The sequence below is a fragment of the Cheilinus undulatus genome, linkage group 6, assembly GCF_018320785.1.
Source record: "Cheilinus undulatus linkage group 6, ASM1832078v1, whole genome shotgun sequence".
In the NCBI taxonomy this organism is placed as follows: domain Eukaryota; kingdom Metazoa; phylum Chordata; class Actinopteri; order Labriformes; family Labridae; genus Cheilinus; species Cheilinus undulatus.
The window spans coordinates 34,620,039-34,642,358 of record NC_054870.1 but is presented as its reverse complement, the minus strand read 5'-3'; the positions used below and the strand labels follow the sequence as shown (position 1 = coordinate 34,642,358).

Here is a 22,320-nt window from a genome sequence, read left to right as displayed (position 1 = left end):
TGTTTAGTCATTTTTCCAAATAAAATTAATTGTTCTGTTCTCGCTAAGTGCTTATGAGGGGCCCAGTCAGGCATGACAGCAAATGTATGCATTAGCTGATTAATAAGTTTGCTGTGTATCCAATGTCACAACACTTGTTTACTATTTAGATGCATGAATGAAGGGAGTAACATGACAAGAGTGATTAGGAAACAGGTGCGGAGTGTAGTTGTCTTGGTTTCATGGTTCTACACCAAACATTCATTAAGGACCTGAAAAAAAGTCCCAGAAAAATGTGTACTGTTTGCTCTGAATCCTCAGAGGAAATCCTAGGAAATGCATCACTTTAATGCAGTTCAAGCATATTAGAACTTTACACACCAGTACCCATGAGTTTTTGATACAGTGCTCAGCCAGGAGCCAATGTAAATTAAACCATGATTGTAAATCCATTTAAATCTCCTTGTGTGGTAAATTAAAGTACTGCTGCATTTTAGAAATTGAAAGTCGATTTTGGACTAATCCAGAAGTAGCTGATTGCTTTCAGATCGATCCAGATTATCTGGTGGAATTTGTTTTTGGAAGCACAGCTGCATCGCAGCACTGATATGGCAGAGATACCTACCTCTGGATATCCTGATCTTGTTGTGGGTAGATGTTTGTGTGTTTTGGTTGCATCTGTCCAAGCGAGGGGCTGGAGGGGTCGCTGAATGACAAATCCTCTCTTGTTTCTCCTTTTTTGTCCAGGTGGGCAGGCAATAAGGCTTGACAGAAGATGCGACGGGGGTGGTGGCTCGTCAGATGGCTGGGGACAGGAATGGCAATCCTCTCTTTGCTAAACCACAGCTGGGGCCAGGACACAGAAGGTAAGAGCTGCAAGAACTGAGGCCAGCATCCTCAGGCATTGCTGTCTTCATGACACTGTTGCTGCACTGCTAAGATTAAACTTGTAACACGGAAGGGCAATGTTTATTTACACTGTAAGAGGCAAAAACCTTTGTAAATCACAGAAAAGCCATTGATATCAAGGCAAATATCAGAGATTACTGCTACTTAAAAACATGCCACACTGATGAATGAATCCACTGAAGTGTGTAACAAACTTGACATTCCTGACATGGAGGTAGAACCACTGACTGTATCAAATATAGAAATAGTCTGAGTGATGTCAACAGCTGGTTACTGAAGAGGGGCTATGAAGCCCAGTGATGGCAGTCACACATCAGAAAGGCTTCACTTAATTTTATCTAAAGTAGTTGAGACTAGAGATAGTCCGATCTAATCCTGGTATCAGATATTAGTCAGTTCCAGATCCAAAAAGCTAAACTGACATCAGTGACAATGTGAGGGTCCATCGTGTCAGTCTTTGAGACAAGTTTATTCAGCACAGCCTTATGGTACAGTGCTGACATCCAGCATGTACAGTAGGTGCACTATGTTGCTGCTCTAGGTTAGACAGCCTCTGCATACCAACAAAGGCTAAGCAGTTTGGAGGTATTTTGCACCTGTTAAGCTTTTACCACTTAAAATGTAGCTAAGCTACTAGCATTGTTAGCTGCATTGCAACCACAGGGAAACTTCCAGTGTTATAGTAGAAGCAATTCAAGTAGATTACTCTCCAGCCACTCGACTCCAACTGCCATCAAGGACATGCTTTATCAGTTTACTTACTTGCATGACATTTTAAGAGACAATGCTAGTGACATGGAAGGCCATGGACAACAAATGTCATAGGTTCAGCTGCAGCTTCAGCCTGACGTGTTGAAATATATATATATTTTTAATCTGAAGTGGTTTTTAAAATGTGAGAGACCCCACATGGGAAGACAAACAACAACTGCTTTAATTATTTTGATATCAGACTGTGTGCCGTGCAATAAGGTGACAAACATAGCCTACCACATAGATTAATTCACCAACACCAACAAGTTAAATGGGGCTAGCTATTAGCTATCAGAAACTTCGGTTGCAGTGGCAATTTCAGTCTGGGCTCCTCTTTTTTGTCAGTTTGATTGCGGTGTGTTTTACAAGTGTGCATAATATAGACCTGAGGGCACCAGCAGGCAGGCCGCAGTACCTGAGTGTACCTGTGATATCACTCTAATGACCGCCCCTCTCTCAACCTGCAGCTTTTTACATTCGTGATCTATCTTGACCTGCACAGCTTCTCTTAGCCATAGCTACACATGATGCTACTCGGCCAATCAGATGCTTCGCTGAGATGAGGCACTACAGCTGCAAAGATGCGCAGAGGAGAAGGGAAGTCTCAGAAACGCAGCGGAGAAAGTGAGTCAGATGGCTCAGATTTGAACTTTTTAACAGGATGTCTAGGGAATGGCATACCGAAGCACATACCAAAGCTGTTTAGTCTTTAATTTTTTTTTTTCTCAGTTGGTTTTAAGATTAATATCTAGAAAACAAGAGAGGGGGAACCAACACTTCACCTTTCTTAAAAAAAAAAAAAAATCATTTTTTATGTGAACTAGCTGTCTGTAGGTAGCCTATGTTGTATTTAATGGTTTTATACAGAGTACGTTTATCATCCACTGTGTCTTAAAGAAGCACAAAGCAAAAAATCAATTTAAGTGCAAATTATGCAGTAATGATGTGTTTATGGATGTTTAATGATAATTTCTAGTACCTTTACGAATATAAATTATTGATAGTGTTTAAGTCAGTGATTTCAATCAGAGTTTGCTAACAGCTTGATTTCATTCAAATACCAAAACCATAGAGGCCCTCCTGTCTTATGAGTCCTCCACATCATGCGTACTTCAGTACAAATAACTTTGCCTTCACAGTATTTTAAGTATCCTTCCTTTTAAGCATGGTGTTTTTTTGAAGACATTATTCTAAGAGAGGGTGTAAATCCAGCTTTCTTCCTACACAGTTCAGAGATAGCGCTAAGAGGATTCTCCTTGTAGTTTCATGTCTAAGTTCCTACGTTACAGAGGGAATCTCAGCATTTCATGGTCTCATCTCACTGACTTTGTAGCAGATGCCAGTTAAAAGTGAATTTTCAGCTGGACGAGATTGGCAGGTCTTTAAAGATAGCACCGAGAGAAAGCTGCACATGTACAGAGGCTTGCCTCAATTCCTCCCCTTATGTGGCAATATTGCACATAATTTAGGACAGTTTTGGGATCTGCTTCCTTCCTTTTCCATTCATCTGTTTCCTGCTGCTCAGTCTTTCAAGATGAGCTCTCAAACAGAAAATATTTCTGTGCTTAATACCACTGCAGTTTAGATTTCATTTGGAAAGATCTGCTTAATTGATTTGTGCGGTATCATATTGGTAGATTAGTAAATTCCTTCCTCGATGACTGACTGAGCCTTTGAAGATGGATGATTGCCTTGGGGAAGTTTGGATGAAGTGTGTCTTTTGGGTCTTGCAGCATTAATCTGGAAGTTTTCCTCAGTAGAGTGAGTTTCCTTTGCCAGCTTCCATTATTTATGAAATAAAAATATTTATCTTATAAATTAGCATTTGGCTTGTGGTGAAATAGATGGTGAGGTCGGATCTTGGGCATGTATATCTTTTAATTCTCAATGTTAACTTAGTTGGCATTGCAATCAAGATGTAGAAATGGCAATGCAGAAAATCAGAATTGGTAACTACTAAAATGCATTTTAACAAGGTTTTAAGATGTAAGTTCACAGTTCAGTGAGTGAAATTAGTTTCATTTCATCCTCTTATTTTCTGAGTAGGCATTTATGTGTCTCAGATACATGAAGATATTACAGTGGGTGATTTCTGCAGGTTCGCTAGGGTATACATTGTTTTCACTCCCTTGTATTTTTCTTTACCTTTTATTAGGGATGTAACGGTATCAAAATCTCATGGTACAGTATTTCTTGCTGTATTTAAAAAAAATCTCAGAACAATAGATGAAGACGTAGAAAAATGACATCTACATTTATTAAACAAGTTGCACTTAAAATATAACGTGCAAAAAAGGTGTTGTAAATGTGTATAGCCTTAGAGATGATTTAACATTTTAAAAGCTCTATTTGAAAATAGAGGATGAAGGAAATAGGATTGAGTATGAGATATGGGAGAGCAAAAAGTTATTTTCATAAAATAAAAACTGCACCAGTTGGACCATGTTAATTAAAAGTCATACCTATTGCATGAAACCTAGTTTTTCAAACATTCTTAATTCTAATACCTATTTTATACTTTGGCTCCAGTGTTCTTACTAACATTGTAAAACCTTCATTGTCCACCGCTAGATGGCGGTGGGCCTTTGGCGCTATATTCACCTATACTCCTTGTGATCTGTTGAGCCCTTGCCCTTGTCGTGAGCAAGTGGGACTGTGAACACCTCCTTAAGAGTCTTTATTCCTGGCCACATTTTGCTTGTCAGATCTCTGCAATGGGATCATCGGGATGATGATTTATCAAGTGGCCCCTCATGTTACTCGTATTCCCCATGAAGTAATGTATGTCACTGCGGTCTGGCACTGTCTGCATACTGTCTTTTGTTTGTCAGACGCTTTTTCTCCTTTCTCATGTCTTGACATCAGGAAGCCAAAATGTTTCCACACGGCAGATTTGAAAGTCATTTTAAATCTCTGCAGTCTCAAAACTTCGTCACTCGTCTCTCCCTTGCTAATCCATGCATCCGCCATTTTCGCACAGTAGAATCAAGCAAGCAGGTGGAGCGCAAGGGCTGACGGGAATTGTATTTCCCACGTCCACCAGCTCTGCGCTGCTAAAAACACTACACTTTCTGCACTGAAGACATACCATTTGAACCTGTCAAACGTCCAGGAGCGTATATAGATGCTTCTGATACCGTGGTAACGCTGTATTACCAATACCGTTACACCCCTAATTTTTATTGACTTGGCAGACACCACACATCGCCACAAACACTATCCCCACTGTGAAGCATGGTGGTGGCAGCATCATGTTGTGGGGATGCCTCTTGGCAGCTTGCCCTAGAAGACTTGCAAAGGTAGAGGGTAAAATGAATGCAGTGAATTACAGGAAAATCCTCAAGGACAATCTTATTCAGTCTGCAAGAGAACTACAGCTTTGGAGGAGGCTGAACTTGAAAATGGCTGTTCTTGCTGGATCCTGTACAACCTGACAGAGCTTGAGCAGTTGTGCAAAATAGAATGGAGTAAAATTGCAGTGTTCAGATGTGAAAGTCTAACTGAGCTCTAAAGACTCAGTGCTGGGATTACGGACAAAGATCCCTCTACTCAGTACTGACTAGAAGGGCTTGAATGTTTATGCAGTTACTTCTTTTATAGGCTGTGATTGATTTATAAAATCAGTAAAAGGGTAAAACATCCAAGGGGTGAGTGCTTTTTTATAGGCACTGTAGATCAGCAGGGGTGTCTGCTGGTTTATCCTCAGGACCCGCTACGACCTCCTTAATGAGAAATAACCACCCAGATTTCCCAAAATTTCAACATCTCCAATTGTATAAAAATGTATGCATGCACACATTCTATTTTACTGTGTTTCCTGTGACAAGCATGTAAAGTTGGGTTGTTTTCTAGAGACCACAAGAAATGAACTATGGAGTAATCAGTTCTGTTATCCAAAGAAAATGACATAGATAAGTGGAGATCTCAAGAAAACAATCAGAATTGACATATAATGACACCTAAGTGAAGTTTAATAACATAATCATGTATATCCTCTCCAGGCTTCCATACATCCAAGACTTTAAATCATTGTTTTATTTCCTAGGCACACATTCGCTACTCGCTGAAAACATTTCTTTGACCCACTTTTGTGTCCTGACCCTCCAGCTGAGAATCAGATCCATAGATAACTGTGTTCTTACAGTGAAATGGTTTTCTATAGGGCTTTATTTCTGGATCTACATTGCAGACCTTGTTACAGTTTGTCAGACAGGTTAAGGAACAATCACCATTGTTCTCCCACAATATGACAATACAACCCATGTGTCCAAATACACCATACTTCAGCTCCTTCTATGCGCCATGCCTTTTCTCATTTATAGCAGGTAGACTATTTCTAGCACAGAAACTACTCCATTAGAAACAGCACAGTAGTCCTGGGAAGTTCATTATTGCACATAACCATCACTATAAATAGGACAGGCTTACATGTATAAGCTGTTTGCTTCTGCCTGCCTGTTCAGCCTCTACTTAATACACGACTGTTAACTTTGTTTACACTCTTCATACTGTTTATTATTGTACTATGTGTGATGCATTCATAAAGAAAAACACTATTACTTTTAATAGTTGCTATGAGCTGATACAAACTATATGTTTGCTTGTAGATTATTATTTATGGCTAAATGATGTAAACCAGTAAAAAGATGAAAATCAAATGCTGGGTGGTAAACTCCAGGTGCTCTTGAAGATAAAGTACTCACTCTTGACACCTGCATGCCCTGTAGAAAATCTTGTGTGGTCAAAACTGCTTGGCATTTTTTACTCACAGTTTTTACTTTAAATGCTCTGATTAAAAAAGGCATTTTAACTATATCTTTGAGTGCCTGAAGATATCCCTGTGGCTTCCCCTCTATCTTAAATGATGCAAATGTTGGAAACGTTAGGCATTGAAATCAACTCTGTCCCCGCCCACAGCCCTTTGCTTTTTAAATAAATGTACAGTCATTGCCATAATATATCGATTATCAGTACTGTGGCTTCTGCTCTGATATGATCAAAACTTGTCTTGACATCTCCTGTAACCCTGTCTTAGAGTGTAAACAAGCTCTGATTGGATCAGACCCTGCAGAATGACCCACGGTGCCGTTCTTTCAAAAAAGGAGTCAGAGGCTGAGAGCGTCTGTTTCAGAGGAGCTTTGGTTTGAACGATGAGGCTGAATGCCGATGCTGTTCACTATTCAGTGTCGCCTCTGGGATGAACTTGGTTTGATCAGGGAATTTTCACCTCCCTCAACACAACATCCCTCATCTTCTCACCCATAAATCTCCCTGCTCGGCCCACCTCGAGGCGTCCTTGGCTTTTGGCTCTGCAAACTTGTTTGTTGCCTGTCTGTCAAAGAAAATAGCTAGCCGAAGATTTCAGATGTGGAGTGATGCATGTAGCAATTTACAAGGGACGCCAGCATCTTTCAAATCTTTAATTAGCCATGGAAAATATAAATCCAAGAGTACTAATTTATCAGAATTTGCTTGATGCTGGAAAGCAGGGCTGACCTTGACAATGTCAGGATTTCTTTGTCTCAATTGCTTAATTTATCTTAAAAATCAACATCATTGTCCCATGTTGAATGAATTTGTTTATTTAGGGCTTTCTGGTCTAATAAAGGCAATATTGGTGCCTTCTTATCTGGTTGCAATGTTTATTTAATTGATTGGTCATTTGAGGCTGCATTTATTTGCTTAAGTATACTCTACTTGATGTTATTTGCAAATTATTGTTATTATTGACCTCTGTTTAACCAGATAAAGACCCATTGAGACCGGGATCTCTTTGACAAGGGTGGCCTGGCCAAGAGGTCAGCAGCAATAAATATTACATTTTAGAGACAGATTACAGCACTAAGTTGAAGCAAACAATAATTTGTAACGTGCATAGCTACTTGCAGATAAAGAGCTGGATAAAAGACTCAGTAACAATTTAGAAACACAAGCACTGTTGCATGGTCAATGTCAGCGAGGGCATGCTCTCAATGACATCCATGAACTGAATAAAGGATGAATGAAAACACTTATTTATGCCAGATCCAACGATGAAAAATAACTTATTCACTGATGTAGCACTGTGGGTAATTTAGTATGTAGTGTCTTGACACTTTGGCTGCTTGAGCTGGGGAGCAAACACCCAACTTTCCCATTGAGAGATGACAGATGCTACCACTTAGCCCCTGTGAAAAAGATTACATAAAAATAACTTCTGATCTATGGGTGCTCTCACATCTGGACCTTTGGGCAAACTTAGTCCACAAAGGGGGCTTTATCCCCTTGGTCCTGCTCATTAATTTTGAGCAATGAATACAGGTTAAGGCTGGGCAGTTAATCGCAAATTAGATTAAATCGCAATACAGCCTGCTGCAATTTTCAAATTGCAGAATGTGCAATATTTCTTTAACCCGAAATTTGTGCTAAAATACCAGTTTACACCTTTTTTTTTGCAGCAGAGATGTTGTGCATTACATATCATGCAATCACTCAAGTGACATTTTTTAAGAAGGGCCTGCAAAAATCTTACTTTCTTCACTTTTGTACATTTTTGTTATTGAATATGTGAACAATATAAAAATTTCCACTTCCTTCAATACAAAAATTCATATCTGATTTGCAATACAAGTCAGTATCAGCTCAACAAGTTATCTGTTGGAAGTAACATAAGATGAGGAACTTCAGAAATAATTGCAATTAGATTATTTTCCCAAATCTTTCAGTCCTAGTGCAGTTGCTCTCAAATGTAGAAGGAAACAAGTGAATGGCATTCCTGGAGTGGCCAATTTACAATTAAAAACCCCACCAAGTATCTGGTTTACTCAGTTGTAGCAGTTATTAGCAGTAATACTAGTACAAGCGGTAGTAGTACAACTTTTCAAGTGCAGCCACTCATTCCCTATTTGATTGAGGTCTGGGCTCTGAGTCTGCCACTCCAGAACATTCACCTTGTTGTCTTTAAATCATTTCTGTATAGCTTGCACTGTACAGTATGCCCTGCTGTATTAATTTTACCCTGTACCTTTACAAACCTTCTAGGTCTGGCTACTAAGAAGCAGCCCCACAGCATGATGCTGCCACTTCTGTGCTCCACAGCGGGGGTGGTGTGTTTCTGGTGATGTGAAGTGATTGATGTCCGCCAAACGTTGTGTCTTGATGGCCAAAAAGCACCATTTTTGGTTTTGTCAGACTTTTTCTGCTTGACCATGGAGTTTCTCACGTTCCTTTTGGTAAACTCTGGTTGAGATTAAATGAGTTTCATTCAACTGTGGCTTCTTCTTTGTCACTCTGCCATAAAGCTTTGACTGGCGAAGAACCTGGGCAACAGTTGTTATATGCAGAGTCTCTCCCTTCTCATCTGCTGAAGCTTGTAACTCCATCAGAGTAATCACAGGTGTCTTGGTGGCCTCTCTCACTAGTCTATTTCTTGCACGATCACCAGTTAGTGAGAACGGCCTGATCTGAGCAGATTTACACATGTGCCATATACCTTCCATTTCTTGATGATAGATTTAACTGAACTCTGAGGGATGATCAGTGCCTTGGAATTTCTTTTTTTTTTTTTTTTGGTATCCATCCCCCGACTTACACTTTTTTGGTAACCTCTTCTCTAAATTGCTTGGAATGTTCTTTTGTCTTCTTGGTGTGATGGTAGCCAGGAATACTGATGAAGCAGTGACTGGACCTTCCAGACACAGGAGTCTTTATACTATAATTACTTCAGACACATTCACTGCACTCAAGTGATCCCCTTTTCACTAAGTGTAAGACTACTAGCACCAATTGGCTGGACCTCTGATGAATTAGGTGAATCACTTTAAAGGGGGTGAATATTTTTTTTTATAGGCGCTGTAATTCTGGTCTTGTAATTAGTGACTCTGTAAGCTTTTCAGTCTTCACAAAATCTCTAAAAACTCAGCGTCTTGCCTCCAAACTGTCTTTAGTTTTGACAGGCTGTCAGATGTTAGTCTTTCTAAGTCTTTTTAAAGTTTTATTTAAGTCCCCTCATGTAAGGCCGGCATTAGATTCAGTGCCTTTTAAAAGATGAAAAATAAGTCTGTGTCTGTTTCTTTCTTCCATTTCTCCTCAGAAAATCTGTTTCCTGCCCCATAATTCCTTTCCTTGACACCTCTACTGCCTCCCTTTTTCATTAATAATCCTGTCCTCTACAGTATGTGCCATCCTTTCATGTTCTTTTCCTTACATCACATCATTTGTAAGCTCAGATTGTTTCTGTTCACTTTCATTTTTGACAACATGTGCATTCAAAAAGCTCAGTGGCTGCTTTTGTACGTCCATTGATCTTTGCGTGAGAGGATATCAGTGCACCCAGCATGCACCCAGCAGTTTAACAAATGATAATCAAAGGACAAACTTCAATCCAGAGCAGAGCGAACAGATGCACCAGTCCATACCTCTAAATCCCTCCACTGCTGGATCCAGATGTCCTGCAAATGCATGCATGGTTGTGTGTGTGTGGCGAGGTAGGGATTAGTCGCCCCGTGGATGCTTCTGCCATGTGACATCAGCCTACCTCCCTCCCACGTTTTCCATCCCTCTCCCTTTTCCCACTCTTCCCATCTGCACGCCCGTTCTGACCCACAATTGTTTGTCTATTTTGGGATTGTCTGATTAGAGGCCCAGATGTGCAGACTTTGTCTGGCAGCAGAAGCCTGGGTAAGGGGGGGTGCAGCGACGTAACAGGGGAGAGGAAGGGGTTTTAATCTGCCTGCCAGTGGGCTGTAATCAGGCTCTGGGCAGACCAAGAAAAAAGGGGAGCACTCTCAATAAGAGCAGGGGGCTTGGTCTGTCTGTGGTCTGTACTAACAGGCTCACACTCCGGAGCTCAGTGTGTGAGTGTGTGGTGAACTGCTCACCGCCAGTGTGATTGCAACCTTTGCCCTCCTGCCTGTGTGGTTAACCTCACAGGGAGACAGAAGGAGTCTAAGGAGGAGTAGGAGGAGGGGGGAGCTTCAGCGAGGGATTAAAAATCAGCAACACAATCCCCTTCTCTCTTCCATTATCAGCCAATAATGATTTACATGATGCTGCAGGAATTCTTCCATATCCCCAGCTTTCTTCTCCCTATTTTATTTCTTACAGCCTGTCCTACATGTACTTTTCACATCTTCTTTTCCATGCTTGTGACCCTTGAAAGAAAATGAGCACATACACATAATTACAGCAAGAAGCCCCGCAGAGAGAACCACACTTCTAATGATGGGAGATTTGAGGGGAAGGGAATAGAGGGAGACAGAGACAGCGGCGGTGATTGCACTTCTTGTGCCAAACATATATGCTGCGAGAAAAAGAAGGGAGACCACTGTCAGACTCAGCATTGATTTAGCTGTTACAGTGATAGAATAAAGAATGTCACCATGTCAAGGGGTATGCCGAGAGGTTTCTTTTTTTTTATGATTGTTCAAACCAAATTTTAGAAGTATTGCTTCTCTTTGCTCTAGCATTTATTTCTCACTGTTTGTTGCTGTGGTCATTATGTGATGGTGTGTGTGTCAGAAGTTTTGTCTTGGGAAATGTACCACAGCTCTCATCATAAAAGGCAGGCTTAAATTCAGATACGTGGCTTCTGTTACATTGCATGTTTAAAAATGCATGGCAAAAGCAACTTGAATTGCACTTTAACAGGAGTCAACTACTTTTTTTCTCAAACCTTGCATTTAACCATGTGTATTTTTGTCATAATTTTCAAATAATGAGCTGGACCTTACTTGACACAAAATTCTCCTTGAATACATATGACATGTGTATTAAAGGTACAATATGAATGTTTTTTGCCTTTAAATATCTACTTTAAAATAAAATATGACTGCTTCTTTGTAATCCAAGCTGCTCTTTCATCCTGACCAGGGGCAGAGCCAGTGGTCGACAGGGCTGATGAGGGCTACTGTGAAATCTGATATTTTCTGATATTTTTCTGACTCTTGAGGGGATTGTGGATAGGCCAGGAGCCCAATTTTTTGCTGTAAAAACCTGAAAAATTTGTATTTTGCATAATATGTCCCCTTTAAGATCTATCTAAATTACTTCTCTTGTTCCATATCCCCCAAATTATTTCTGGGATTGTGTGACACTCTGACAACAGGTGATTAAGGAGAGTACTATAATTATTTTTTTTCCACTTAAAGCACTGCTAATTATGTATGTGCTAGTTGACGGACAAAGGATTCATCCAATGATGTAGAGTGAGAGGTGATGACATGTCCCCTTAGCTCTCTTATTGGCCCTGTAACTGTGCATGTTTGAACCACATTTCTACTACGTAAAATGACAAAGATATTGATAAAAATGTAGCGAAAGCATCATGAAAATGCAGCAGTGCATGCACCAACCTCAGATTATCGCTGATATAAAAACACAAGATTTTGGGTCAAAGATGGCTACATAAGGAAGCATTAACTACTACTGCAAGCTGCAGTTTTGTCACTTTATTTCATTCATGTTTTGTGGGACTTATGCTGGCCTTACACTTAACGACTTTTCAAGCAGTTTCTAAGTCGCAGACAAAATTCTAAAGTCGGAGTAAAATCATGAGTCTTACTAAAGTTGCAGCACACTCCTATGATCTCAGTTGTCAGGTGTAAGCTGATCATCCAACTCGATCTGAGCAGTTTTAAGGCAGTCTTTCTTCAGTGACTTGCAACAGTATCAAACACGTTTGATAGTCTTCAGTCTTGTCTTATGCAAACTGTGATTTTGTGACATGACCATTGTGCACAACCAATGGGAGCCAGTGTTGTAAGTATGTTAAAACAGTTAACTTTGCAACATGAACATGAGCAAAGTTCAGTCTGAAGTTGCTAAATGTCCTCTTATAACACAAGAAATAGAAAAACATTTCTGCTAAAAGTGGCAGTCAGATTTCGCTGCACCTGTGTGTCAAATACTGTAAACCTCTGGGGTTTTTAAAGTAAAAGCCCAATTAGTTCGTTTCTGTGGTGAGACAACACACATTTTTATACAATATTTTTATTCTGAAGTGTGTCTAGGATAGTTCTTCGGTTGTTGTAGAAACTTGCAAAGTTGATTTATTTTTTCTCTCAAAAGGACTCGTATTCTAGTCTTGCAGTTAGTGACCCACAGTCTTTGCAAAATCTCAGCCTGTGACTAAAAACTCAATGACTTGCTGACAAATAGTATTTAGATGTGAGAGGGTCTGAGATTTCTTTTTTTTTTTTTTTCAGTCTTTTAAAAGTTTTTGCAAAGTCCTCTAATGTAAGGCCAGCCTTACTTGCAATGCTGTGTTCCATTTACATCAGAGCTCAGATGTCTGAGCTGGGAGTAAATGCATTCCAGTTGCTTTGAGTTGGTAACTTAGGTTACTGAAGTTACTCCGAGTTTCCAGGATGAAATTCCAAGTTCAGGGAGAGCGATCTCTTTTACATTTAAAAACTTGGGATTAACAAACATACAGGGGCAAAAACCACTGCAAAAGTTAAAGGGGGGTAGAGAGTAAGACCTAGAAATGAATATCACCCTTGGACTTGTGATTTAAGTCATTAAAATAGCATGTGTAAATGGCTGTTGTGATTTATGGCTGTTTTAGTGAATAAAATTTAATACAAAACAAAATAAAGGCCTGTACAACTTGGCAAAGTGACCTCAGTACTGTAATTACTGCCCTGGAAACCACTTCAAAATAAAAGCATTGTTTGATAACGCAGGAAGTTTTTTTTTTTTGTTGCTAAGATTTATTTTGGGGCCTTCCGTGCCTTTATTCCATTGGCACGACAGTGGATAGAATCAGAAATGGGAGAGAGAGGGGGGAGAGACATGCAGCAAAGGGCCACAGGCCGGATTCCAACCTGGGCTGCACATGTACGTGGGTAGCACCTTAGACCAGTAGGTCATCTGTGTGCCCCAATGCAGGCAGTCTTAAAGAATTAAAAAACAGATTGCTCTTTTACTTTCAGATGCATTCCTGACCGTACCTTACATTCTCACCTAGGATGTATTGACAGGCAGGGTGCATTCAGTAAATCTGCCTCAGGAAAACTGTTTTTTAACTCTCTGCACCTCATGGAGCACTAACACTTGTTCTGCCAAAATTGAAACTTGAAATCAAAATCAAAACTTGCCCAGCACTAATGCACAATAAATTTGTAGAATTGCTAGTCCCCTTCTTAGAATTCTCCTCCTGGACCTGGCTCCATTTAGAGTAAAAAAAAAAAAACACATTTTAACAGGCTTTTCTATGTTCACTGACATTACTGTCCAACTCAACTGAGCAAACACACGTGTTAGTGTTAATAAAACAAGTGTTTGTAGTGTTTTAATGAGTGGAGGTTTAGATTTGAAGCAGGCAACAACAAATAAAGTCTGTGTTTTTGTTGCTTTAATTGCCCAAGTAATTTGGAGTATTAATGTGTCAAGTAAAAGGTAATCTTTCCTTTAATTTATATTAAACCACGCCTTTGCCAACCTCTGACTCTGTACCCCAGGAAGCTTTACTCACACCCTTTTTTATTTGAGATGTACTCCAATTAACACACTCAATCCCACGACCCCTCTTTCATCCAGTAATGTCGCCTCACCACTGGATCCATCCAAGCTGCATAGTGTTGTACCACTCTGCTCAAACTTGACATTGAGGTGTTATACTGAATTTCAGCAGGATGTGACTCACACATAGGCCACAACATCTCTTGTGTGGTCATGCTTACATGGACCACAAGAGCAGATAAAAGCACGTTTTGGAGCTGCAGCATCCTGCAGCAATCTAAAGCAAATCTTTCAGAAACTACGCAGTCAAGCCTGTTTTCCCAGTCTGTTGCCTTCTATAGCTTTGTCATCAGTGAAACCAGTGTCAGTCACTGTATAAAGAGACTTTGATCTTTGTGTGAGTATGTAAATGACTCACATGTATGCATTATTGTGCACTAATTTGAAATCAAAGTAAAGGGGATGTCTTTGTTGGTTTGATTGTCAGATTCAATGTGTCCTTGAATGTGGAAAGAGTGCTGCACAGGTGTATGCATTCATCATTTAAATTGTATCACAAAATACAGTTCAGAGTGTTTTTTCCTCCGGTCTTTTGTTCTGGAAGTTACATCTCTACAAAAGAATGAACATAAATACAGCTTTCATGTCAGTCTAATTCTTTTGTTGAGGGGTTCATTGTCATGACAACAGTCCCCCTCATTGCCCTTAAATTTACATACCACAGACAAGAAGTGGCTATATCTCAAAACAAGGCTTTAGGCATGTATTGACTATATTTTCAAGGTAAAACTCAGGGCAGGTTATTGTGGCTGATGATGCTGTTTATAGAGCCATGAAAATCTGGTTTTTACTGCTCCATGAAACAGCTAATAAAGTCCAATCAGAACTGCCTTGTCTCCAAACCAAATAGAGTGTAATTGTTTTTAAATAGTTTTTTGAATGTTGACTTTTTTGCTGCTCATTACAGGCTGGGATGACTGTGGCTGCTGTTTTAAAAGCAGCCAAGGATGTGTAGCACTGAAATGAGTAATAAAACCTACAACTACAATTTGTAAGTGGTAAACTTACTATAAAGGTGCTGGAGATGTATGAATAACATTGAAATATTACAATGCAATCAAATTAACATGCATTAAATGGGTTTATCATGTTTGGATAACATGCTTGTTAAGTTAATTGTTGATTCTAAATTGCCCATAGGTGTGAGTGTGAGTGTCCTTTTGTCATACTAGCCCATTGGTTGTTTTTCTTATCTGGGTGGTGTGGAGGGTATAATAAGTACAGGGTGTAACACTTCTCTCTGAGCCAGGCAAGGTCTTTGCACTGATACTGCTGAAAAGGATCCGCAATCCGCTGCTTCAACACCAGTGGCCTGACCAGTAGTGCTTTTCACCTAAGAGGTCTTTGGTAGAACGCATCGTGGCACTTTGAGTCCTCGCTGAGCGCTTTCTGGAATTCAATGGAGGGTTGCTTGCAGACTATTCTGACTTCCAGAGGTGTTCAACTCTGTGAGTAGCAGGGGTAGGTTAGCCCCTATGCCCTACCTGTGTGTACTGGATAACGGGGCAGGTAACAGAGGCAGGCAACTGTGGAGGGTCATTTGTGATCACTGATCTGGACTTTGCTGATGATGCTGTGATCCTTGTGGAGAGAGTAGATGTCCTTGTGGGGGTGCTAAACTTGCTGAGGGAGGAGGCAGAAGCATTGGGAATGCAAGTCTCCTGGAAAGGAGAATGGATGCCCAGGACACAGTGGTCTGGACCAGACACTGACCATGACCATATGCATCGTGAAGGGGACAACTGGGAGGATACCTTGTGAGATGGGGCATTGGCCTCTCGCCTCTGGCTTGGAGGATGGCAATCAGGAGGCCAGGGGTATAGGATCATGGTTGACGCGGCTAAGTGCCAAACCTGCATGTGCTCCCTTACCTGATCTGACCTGTGATTGGCTGGCCACCGGCGCTGGGTGGACCCTGCCTCTCGCCCATAGTCTTCTGGGATTGGATCTAGCATCTGTAACCATGCTCAGGCAAACTAGAATAGTTAATGCATAGATGGATATTTGGTTTTCAATAATCCCAAAATTAAAACAATAAAAAAATGTTTATCATCACAATAAAGTCATAGCCAACCAAATTAAACTTTAGAAAATGAAAAGGTGTAAAAAGTGTTAAAAATGCTCACAATGTCTTTCCTACAAAAATTAGAATCACCAGCATAAAAACATTAAAAGCCTTTGAGACAAGGCTGCCAGGTAAACTCAGAATAAGACGTGCCTTTTTTCTGTACGATGTGAACTGTAATGCACAGCTTTGACAGCCAGCCCCAGCGGACAGTCATCCCCCTCCCTTTTATAACAGAAACAGCTCATCTGCTCTGATCTGCTGTCTGCCCACCAGCAGCTACTACCTGGAAAAGTGTGTCACTGGGCAGCTGCCCTTTGTCTGTTTCTCTGTCATTCGCCAGACGTGACTGGACCCATCCCAGAATGAATTTTTCTGCCTTGCTGGACAAAGATCCATTTGAAAACAACTGTCCACCAATCCAGTTGGGGATTGAATAAAAAAAAAAAGCAGCTTCTCTGTTTTCCTGTCTCGACTCGTGCCTGTCCTGGGTTGACACCACCCTGAGGATTAGTCACAACTCTGACCTCAAACCTTGGAAGTTTTTCAAGTAGCTGCTGGTCAAAGCACAGACAGCAGACACTCCTCCCTCAAGTAGAGATCTTTTTTTTTGGTTCTCTAAGATATATTCCTGTAAAAACATTTTATTAAAATGACAGTAGGTTATATGATTGCACCTGGACACAAATCGCTAAAAGTCTTCTGAGAGGAGCCTCAAGTTGACATTGCAGTGTATGGGGAGTGAAAGATTTACACACAATTGCTTCTCCTTGCCAGCTCTAACATCACACATTGCCAGCCTGTTCCTGCTATTTCACCTCTGTTACTCCTCTGATGGCAGATCAAGGCCGTGATGACTTCACTCCACCATACCGCCTCTGAGTGTTGCACATTGCATTAAGGCATTATGGGCTTAAATATTCCATATTACTCTGGAAAGCCAGATGAACCAATCACTCATTTTTTTATATAGCGTGAATAAAGGGATAATGTATGGTGAGTGGGTTGTTATTGTAGGATCGAGGATCAAAGATGTCTTTATTATCACCAAAGGGAAGTTTGCTTCACAGCTAGCAGTACTGCACAAACCATCTTACAAACTATACAAATAAAAAGAGGAAAAACAATAGATACATCACAAAAAATAGCTGATAAATAAATAAAAACAAAAAGGCTCATTGCAGTCGAGACAAAATCAATCTCCTGTCAGTTGTTCTTGCAAAGGGAACCCTCGGGGTAAACAGGACCTTAGTTACACACTAGTGAATAAGGAAATGTGGTTTTTTACACATAATATTGATTTGTTTTGATTCATTTATTTCCACTGATGGTAAGTTACAAGCATGCATTTGAGTGCCCTGCTCAGGCTCTTCACAGTCACATCTTGAGTTTACATAAAACTAGCCAAGGTCTCCTTCACTGAAGTCGTGATTTTAACCACTGAACTGGCTATTCAACCATGTTGTCGCAGCACACTTTCTAAGTTTTATCTTTGTTTGTTTGTATAGTGCCAGTTTATAACTTAAGATATCTTAAGGTATTTTCCAAAGAGGGCAGGTCTAGACTCTACTCTCTGCTGTGGTCTATTTTAATACAGCAGTTTTAATCATTAATATTATAATAAATAACTATAGCCTATTAGAATAAACACTAGTTTTAATCATTAATATTATTCTATTTTGATAAAGGCCAGTGTTAATCACCATGTGCACAGCACTTGCAGTATGTAGCCTCGTTACAGTTGTGACATGAACCTTCCCTCTAACAGGCAGGAATGGCAAACGGATCAGGCTCATGTTGGCAGCCCTCTGCCAGAGTTACACTGTGGTTGGACAGGGTTAGAAGGAGAAGTAAAGCAAGAAGAGGAGAGGAATAAGAGAAACAACAAAACACCAAATGAAAAAAAATAATCATGGCTGGTGTGGTAGTAGATGTGCCTCCTATTTTACTGGAAATTGCAATAAATGTATTGAGCATTGTAGCAATATGTGAAAAATTAGCAGTAAATTGATAGAAAACAGATGTGATAGAAAACAGAATACAGAACAATGCAATTTTAGCATTAGCAGCCAGGATGGTAATGACATAGAGAAAAGCAATATTGATAAATATAGCAGTAAAGTAGCATGGCTCTTAGATTCAATTTAACTGTTCTAGTTATGATCGTAGAAGTAAGAATGATGTTAATAGCTGTAGCAATGATCACTGTAATGCTAGCTTGAGCAAAAATAAAGGGAGTGAAGAGAAAGATGTATTAAATGATAAATTAAGGTGATGATAGCAGTACAAGTTACACAGTTCTTAAATTCTGAGATAGTTGTAGTAGTAATAGTTATCAGGGATGCACAATATTGGATTTATGCCAATATCTGATATTTACAGATTCATTTTAGCCAATACCATTATTGATTCTGATTAAATGTGTTTTTAGGACCTAAAAATTCAGTCCTTTGAGCACATTTTAAGGTTTGAGGATAAACAAAGTTATGAAATTTAGCCCTTAAGTTGCTCTTTAAAGTTTGAAGATGGCCAAAATTTACTGTCAATATTCACAGCCAAAATATCAGATACAGATATCAGCAGAAATTGTGATAACAGCCATTAGTGATATCTGACTAATAATATTGTGCATCCCCAACAACAATAATAATAATAATAATAATAATAATAATAATAATAAATAATAAATAATAAATAAATAATAATAATAATAATAATGATAATTATTATTATTATTATTATTATTATTAGCTGCAATGTCAGCTGCACTACTGTCAGTTAAAAGTGATAAATTAGGAAGACTAAAATTATAACTCCAGGACTTTGTGTTACTTTTGTCCTGACAAAGTGAATCTGTTCTACTTGATGTTCCCAAAATCAGCAGAACTGTGACCTCTATGAACTACTGAGTAATTGGCCCATTAGAATCAATTATTTAACTTAAGTGATAGTAGTATGAAAAACTTCCCTCTAACAGGCAGAGACCAGGAACAGAACCTAAGTTGGTTGTAAAAAGCCACCCATGGACAAAGTGCGATATATCAAGGAATAACAAGAAAGAAGAGAACACAGATTTAAACTTGCTGCTTTCTACTTCATTGCATTTGCCCTTCCAAAGTAATCTTCCCTCTGCCTTTTTTTCTTTATTTTTGACACTTTTTAATAAGTTGCTGCCCTCATCTACAGAAAGCAAAGGTGTTTCCCTGCAGTGCCTGAAACGATTGCATTTCTATCCTAATCTAGAGCCTCAGATCCTTTTGTCTGTCCATTGTAAAGGTGTTGCAGATTGATTGAGACAGCACAGCCTCCTGGACCATGCTGCTTGTTAGGGATAGCTGTCCATAAAAGTCTTTTTTAATTTGAAGTCCAAGGGAGCAGAGGTTTGATTTATTGGTGTCTGAAAAGGTGGTGTTGCAAATGAAGCCATGGGAAAGTGCGAGGTATTGAATCAAGTGGCAGGTAAAAATGCCTTTTGAAACTAAATGTCAGTGAGCAGAATTCATCTCACCTCTGCCTTGTTGCTCTGGTAATGTAGCGGTCGATGATCTGCTGTGTGAAGAGTTGAATTGTTAAGGGGGTTTTCTGCAACTCACAACATCTGATTTGAAAAATAAGATAAAAAGACTCCTCTTAGATATATACATTGGTATTACATTTTTTCATTCAGTTGTACTCCTCATACAACTTCTAGTTAATCCTGAAAATAAAACTACCCACCTGCTCTGCTGAAATATAATCACAGTCCTGTTAAACATTTTGAATAATTCACTTATCATAACTCTTTGAAGTGTAGAATGTCAGAAGTTTATCTTATTTAAGGCAGTGTCTGTTTAAAATGTCCCAGATACTTAAAAAAGGAACATTTTGAAGCTCAGATAAGAAGTTTTTAACAGGTTATGAAGCAGAATCAAATAATTATTGCTGCCTCTTTTGACCTGCAAAAGCAAGACCATCAGTGACAAGATTTATAATGTCTGATCTGGCATGAATTTAGAACATCTTAACATCCGTTGATTTATTTAAAATTGAAGGTTTCATGGGACTCTCATCACTCCAAAAGCTAAATTACTGCTTGCATTAAAGTACTACTGCCAGATAGTGCATGTAGCACATCTAACTGGTGCTGACTAGCCATCATTAAATAACAAGTGAAAAAGAAAGCAGCATATGGGATATGCCTATAAACAGGGATGTCCCGATCCTGATCGTATGTATCAGAACAGGGTCAATAAAAGCATTTTTGACTGATCGGAGATCGGCAATTTGATCTGATCAGCCCAGCCAATCATTTACGTCAGCTGTTGTAAATGGAGCACAATTTACGACAGGCCGTAAACGCATCAGTGACACAACAGAGCAGCAGTAGCAACATTAGCATTCCTGTGAGAGTGAAAACAGTCCAGCTGCCACTTGCAGCATCTGTAATACGACCATTTCAAGAGGTTGTAGCAGCAGTTAACTCTACAAACTTCCTCCATTGTCTCCAAACTAAAAATGCAGCAGAATACGGTGACTTCACTATAGCAACAGGCAGTTTCACCAAAGCAACAACTTCTGGACTTTAAGAGAACAGACAAGTACCCTCAAGAGAGCGATAAAAGCAAAAAAGATAACAGAAATAGTAATTGAATTCTTCGCTTTGGACAACCAGCCCATCTCCGTGGCGGAGAAACTGGGGTTTTGTTGTCTTCTTGAGCTTTTAGACCCCCCGCTATGCCTTGCCATCTCAACATTACATTACTGACACTGCCTAACTGCAGCTGTACAACAAAGTATTTGGCAGCTACTAGAGATTTTATAAAGCAACTTCACTGCTGTTAGTTTCACTACAGACGTTTAGAGCTCTGACTTTTGCCCCATGCCACTGCTGAGCCTCACTACACAGTCCTCCACCTTTTAGTTAAAGTGCACAGTATTACATGCACGCCAGTTTAGTGGGTCTCACACAGAAATGCATGTAAAGCAGGCCATCGAGAATGTTCCTAAACAAGAAGCTACACTTCATTTTTTAGGTAATAGTGGGTGAAGAATTTTAAGTGAGGGAGGGAAACATGATGTGGCAGCTCCAGTTGCACTTTAGAAATTGCACTGTTAGAACAAGAGTGCCTTGTATTCTATTTGATACTTGGGTTTTATTGTAGTTTTAATGTTTTGGTTCATGTCTCAGATTAAGCTTCTACATTTTAATAGGGATTGTTGTTTTGAATCTGTATGATTTATATGTTTTGATCCTATTTAAGTTAAACTGTTTTGACTTCAGTTTTTTTTGTGACTAATACAGTCAAGGTAATATATAACTTTATTTATTTATTGCTGAATTATTAAAATGAAACAGAGCTTATACACCATTTTGAGTAGAATTGTGATTTTGTTTTTTACAACAATGTTGGCTGTACTTAGCTTTATGCAGCTAATGGAGCTACGTGAGCTTTGCTGGCTGCACTAGAATGTTTTCATGGAGGATGAGCTTTGCTGGCTGCACTAGTTTACTCAGTTTTATTAAATGTTTTGCAACTTTGCAACCTCATCTGGTTCTAGTTTGTAAGTTTTAGCGTGTATTTTTGTTCTGAGATATATGGTTCGTTCTGATGTGCACTGCATGCTGTAAAATCTGAATGACAAAAAGGTCTGCCTAAGTCATAAAGTGTCTCAGATGAACAGTCTGCAGCCAATCCCCTTTCATTTTTAATGCTTGTGCTCACTGCCACAGGGTATCAGAGTAATTAAAAGAAATTGCCTTTGTTTACTTTTTCCACAGAGAAGAACATAGTGGTGTTAAGCAAACATTACAAACATCATTATGTGCTAAGAGTCTCTTCTGCTTTGAAGGCTGAACAGTCTATGGTCTTGCACTGAGTCACCGTCCTCTCCCCCTTACTGGCAGTGAATTTTCTGAATATTTCCTGGTGCATTCACACATCAGCTCACCCTGACTTCATGTGGACATTTACTAGGAGGTTGGCAAGAACATTTCTGGGGGGAAATTTGTCTGTTTGCATTTCCACATGCAGCTCTCGAAGAAAAAAGTGGGACATTTTCAGCAGTTTTGTGCATATGTGAATAGGGTTTAGCACATTTAACAAAATTATAGAAGATAAGATATGCCACTTCAT

At 39.5% G+C, this 22,320-nt stretch overlaps 1 protein-coding gene across 1 annotated transcript in view; it reads left to right on the top strand.

Annotated features, from left to right (window-relative positions):
• The window catches only part of pcdh15a (protocadherin-related 15a), a 340,713-nt gene that overhangs the window by 40,822 nt on the left and 277,571 nt on the right, over positions 1–22,320 (top strand). The window contains exon 2 of the mRNA XM_041789646.1: positions 727–845. Coding sequence (XP_041645580.1) covers positions 755–845 — 91 coding nt within the window. The 5' untranslated portion in view covers positions 727–754. The remainder of the gene's footprint in view (positions 1–726; positions 846–22,320) is intronic.